At 17.6% G+C, this 4604-nt stretch overlaps 2 protein-coding genes across 6 annotated transcripts in view; both read left to right on the top strand.

Annotated features, from left to right (window-relative positions):
- Positions 1-1307: 1307 nt before the first annotated feature.
- LOC102676769 (KICSTOR complex protein kaptin-like) lies at positions 1308-3262 on the top strand. Its single transcript, XM_006612015.2, has 7 exons — positions 1308-1591; positions 1672-1937; positions 2092-2258; positions 2322-2494; positions 2610-2685; positions 2750-3041; positions 3165-3262. The coding sequence occupies exons 1-7, from the start codon at positions 1387-1389 to the stop codon at positions 3228-3230; spliced, it is 1245 nt and encodes a 414-aa protein (XP_006612078.1). The 5' UTR covers positions 1308-1386; the 3' UTR covers positions 3231-3262.
- A 492-nt stretch (positions 3263-3754) lies between these two features.
- LOC102676903 (tetratricopeptide repeat protein 7B) overlaps positions 3755-4604 on the top strand; it is a 6487-nt gene continuing 5637 nt past the window's right edge. Inside the window, exons 1-2 of one of the 5 annotated variants that reach the window (XM_031508691.1) lie at positions 3755-4055; positions 4557-4604. Coding sequence is in view for 1 of the 5 variants with exons in the window: in XM_031508695.1 (XP_031364555.1) it covers positions 3932-4055; positions 4557-4603 (171 nt within the window). In the remaining 4 variants the exon portion in view is untranslated. The remainder of the gene's footprint in view (positions 4056-4556) is intronic. The other 4 variants (XM_031508694.1, XM_031508695.1, XM_031508692.1 and 1 more) reach the window with 4 other exon arrangements.

Here is a 4604-nt window from a genome sequence, read left to right as displayed (position 1 = left end):
ATCTTATAATCAAAATATACTTTTTAAACAGATTAGATTTAAATTTTTATATTTATACTATATGTTATATTGTAGAATTTATTATCATTTTTTTATTTTTCATCATATTTTTAAAATGTTTCTTAATATAAAATTTAAATATTAATTTAATATAATTCTTTACCTATTTTTTTTAATTCATAATAATTAAATATAAATATTTGAAAATTGATTATTAAAATTAATGTAAATAATATATTTCATAAATATATTTTATATTTTTAATCTTAATTGTATTGTAAAAGTAATTTTCTATAACTTTTTATATTTGATATGTGTTGAAATTAATTCTGAAATTTAATTATAATCAATTCTATCATTTAAATTGATAAAATTCTCTATCATATATAATTAAAATATAATTGATAGCTCTAATAATGATCTATGATTATTAATAATTTTGAATTGATAATAATGAATTATTTATTATTAAAAATTATAAAAAAAAAGTGATTAATATATTTACTTTATTAAAAGACTTTTTTAAAAGTAGTGTAAATTGTAAAAATAGTTAAAAAATGGCATTATTTCTTATTCTACTTTATTCTACTTTTTTGAAAAAACATCTTTAACATTTGAAAATGATGCTAATAATTAATTCTTATTCTATTTTTATTTTTCTCTTATTATTTTTTGTCATTTTTATATATATTTTATTTTAAAAGTGATTCTATAATTTTACTGATTCTATAATTTTAAATGATATATTTTTATTCTTTTTATATTTATTTGACACATATAATGATACGTATATCATTATAAGTATATTATCAATAATATTTAATGTATGTTTAAAACGATCTCTACTTATCTTAGATCAATATATTATGCTGAATCGATAACATTGGAAATAATACTAAAATAAAATTTATCCTTTTTTCACTTGTATAAACTTTAATTTAAAATATTCATTTATAAAAATCTATTAAACTTGTATATAATATACTCAATTTTTAATAATGCAATCATGTATAAAAAAATAAAAATATAATATAAGAATATCATATACTAAATAAATATATATATGCATATATTCATATGTATACAAAAGAGACATTATTTATATCTAATGTATTATTTATTTAAAATGATACTTGTTTTTAAATAGAAAATTTAAAAAAAATTAAAGTTTAATATAAAACATTTTATGATTTTATAAAATCTGTTATTTATCGTGATAAATAAAATTAATTTTATATTTCTAACCTTAAAATTCAAATATAAATATAAGTTTATAATAAAAAACAATACAATATTATTTATTTTCTGTAAATAATAAAAAGTTAATTAAATAATTCATGCAAAATAATAATTATTGTACTTATTAATACTTTTTTATATAAAAATATGAATAATTTAACAGATGCACATTGGTTTCCTCTAACATCACAAGGAAATATTTATTCAATGACAAAGTTGTGCTCTGCCAATGGTTCTAATAAAGTACTAGTAGCTTCTCTAAAAAGAAAAATATATTCCTGTGAATATCATTTAATGCCAAATCTACATTTAAGACCATTGGTTAAAGAATTACTTTTTACATATATTCCTAGTTTGTAATCTTAAGTATTAACACATTACCTGAAAGTTAATCTTTTTTATATTTAATTAAATGCAATATTTATATATTAGGTGGTGCAGAAATTATATCTATTGATGCTTATAATAAGATCGATAGTGGTGATGGATTTGTAATAGGAATAACTATTTTAAAGGCAAGTACAGATACGTCTGTAGAAAGATATTTAAATATATATACAGAAGGTGCTATAGATGGAGAAGGAGATGAAGGAAGTTCAATTGAAGCTATAGCACAAAATTGTCTTATGGTTGAATTACCATATACGCCATATCATTTATATCATACAATATTACCACAACAAAATGCTCCTAATGAGGTAAATTTTTTATAATAAAAATATTTTTTTTAATTAGAAAATAAGATATAAGAGATATAAATAAGATTTATAAGATATAATATTTAAACAAAAATGATATTATTTATTATTTTATAAATTTATAACAACATTTTAACTATTTCTAAAATTTTAGGTTGTTTGGCTACTCTCTGGTAGTGATTATAAAATACATATGATCAGAGAAGATAAATTAAATCATAGTTATAGTGAATCATCCATTGAAAAATATTTTCCTGAATTACATGATATTCAAGGAATTGCAATATGGATTAATATTTATTATTATGATAGTTATAATTGGTATGATTTTATATTTTTATATATTATATTATAATAACTCATATTTATCTTTAATTTTTTTAGGAGATTGACAGTAATTGGTTGTGAATGTGGTTTAGTTAATGTAGCTATAATTAATATTCCAGAATTAAAAATTTGCCAAAATTGGAAATTAAGATATGATAAACCTATCTGTAGTGTATCAATTTTTCCGTTACAAAATAATATTGGAAAACCTTCTTTTATTAACTCTAAAAGTAAATTTTATTATACATTAAATATATATACACTATATAATTAATAATATATATAATTAATAATTTATAATTTGATTAATTCAAAATTAACGATAAGTATTTTTATTTATTATAGATTCCAAAATGTTTTTAAATGATCAAGAAAAATTAAATGTTCTTATTGTAAATACAAATAATGCAATTGTTTTCATGTAAGTATAATTATTTTATATGATATATAATCAAACATATATATTATGTATTTTCCATAACTAGGGATATTCTAAATAATGAAATGAATGAAGATATAATATTAAATGGTAGTGAAACAACTGATTGCATTTTATGTTCTTGTGTTGCTGATATAAATATGGATGGCCAGAATGAAATACTACTAGGAACTTATGGTCAAGAAGTTCTTATTTTTTATTTTATAAATAACACATGGGAATTGATAATTAGAAAATTATTTGATGCTCCAGTACATTCTATATGTTATATGGATATTACTAATGATGGAATGAAAGAACTTATTGTTCTTACACAACGTGGAGTGCATATATTGCAGGTTATAATTCTTATTTAATTAATCATTATTTAATTATATTAATTCATTTTATATTAAATATATATATCATACAAAATGTATATAAAAAAATTCAAATGTTTAAAGTAGAAATATAAATTGCAGCATAATATTATAGATGTCAAAGATAAATGGAAAAAACGGTATAAAAAATTTCTTGAAAAAGAATGAAATGCAATTCAATTTTCTAATCATTATCAAAAATATTATTTAATATTAAATATTTATATTTATCTAAGGATTTGTAAGAGAATAATATAAAATATAAAAATACATATACATATTTGATATTATACAAGAATATATATATATATATATAAAATGTATATACAAAAATATATATAAGTGTATATATAATATATATATATATATTAATAATAAAAGATAATAAAAAAAATAATAGAAAATTTATTTTTATTGTTATTATAATTATAAACTTGAATGATAATAAATGAATATTAATAAATAAAATTAAAGAATACTTATGTTACTTATTGTTATTTATTTTTGATTAAAATAACTAATTTAAAATATATTTAGTAAATTTATATAAATAATTCTACATCGTAAGATTTTATTTAAAAAACAAAATGATATTTTTATATAAATTAATAAATTTGTGTATAATATTCAAATAGATTGATTTCCATATTATAAGTAGTTTCACGAAGTATCGTATCTATATTTCGTAGAATCAGTGACGTGACAGACAGTTCAAAATAGCACGTGCTTGAGAAAGAGATTGTCATACGTGTTCTTTTACGTTGTATCCATACTTGTAACACTGATGATCGATATATTACTTTATGTTTTTCTAAATATTATAAAAGAATTTAATATTTTATTTCATTCTTTTTCCTATATGAATTAGAATGACAAGTAAAAAAGGACACACCCTTCGAATTGAATCAGAAATCGATAAAAACCGTGAAGAAGGAAATTGGAAAAAGGTTATAGAATTGGCAGAACACCTAAAAGTACAGTATCCTAGTAATGGTAAATATTTTTTTTCTTTTAATACACTTTTTTCTTTATAAACACTTGTGATTTGATATTTTTGTTTTTCAGTAAAATATTTAATAAGATTTTATAAAAGTTAATTATCAAGAATTTCGTAAATTATTCATTTAAAAAAATCGTTAAGGCATGTCTCGGATTACATGAGTAAAGGTCAAATATAACTCTAATAAAATATATCATTTGATATGAAATTTTTTTAATATTTTTATATTTTAATTTAAATTTTAAAAATTATTGAATTATTAGATATTTTTAATTTTTAAAAATAAAAACGAATAATTAATATTAATTACTAGATTATTAAATATTTTTATTAGTATTTATATTAATTTTTATTAACATATTTTATTAATAAAAATCCATATTTGTAAATATTTTAATATATAAAAATATTTTCAAAAATTGTACAAAAATTTAATTTCATAATAAATACATAACATAAAAATGCATATTTTAAATAAATAGTTTTAATTTTAGAATGTTTAGCAAATTTTTTATGTGGAGAAGGAAGATTAGAAAGTTTTT

Source organism: Apis dorsata, unplaced genomic scaffold, assembly GCF_000469605.1.
Source record: "Apis dorsata unplaced genomic scaffold, Apis dorsata 1.3 scaffold_97, whole genome shotgun sequence".
In the NCBI taxonomy this organism is placed as follows: Eukaryota; Metazoa; Arthropoda; class Insecta; order Hymenoptera; family Apidae; genus Apis; species Apis dorsata.
The sequence above is the reverse complement of the archived record's forward strand: the minus strand, read 5'-3'. Positions and strand labels throughout refer to the sequence as shown.

Excerpts from the sequence above, each read along its gene's own strand:
- LOC102676769 (XM_006612015.2), top strand. The coding sequence starts at position 1,387 with ATGAATAATTTAACAGATGCACATTGGTTTCCTCTAACATCACAAGGA. Across the intron at positions 1,592-1,671 it reads ACTTTTTACATATATTCCTA|GTGGTGCAGAAATTATATCT; the intron begins GTTTGTAATCTT and ends TTTATATATTAG. Across the intron at positions 2,259-2,321 it reads TATTATGATAGTTATAATTG|GAGATTGACAGTAATTGGTT; the intron begins GTATGATTTTAT and ends TAATTTTTTTAG.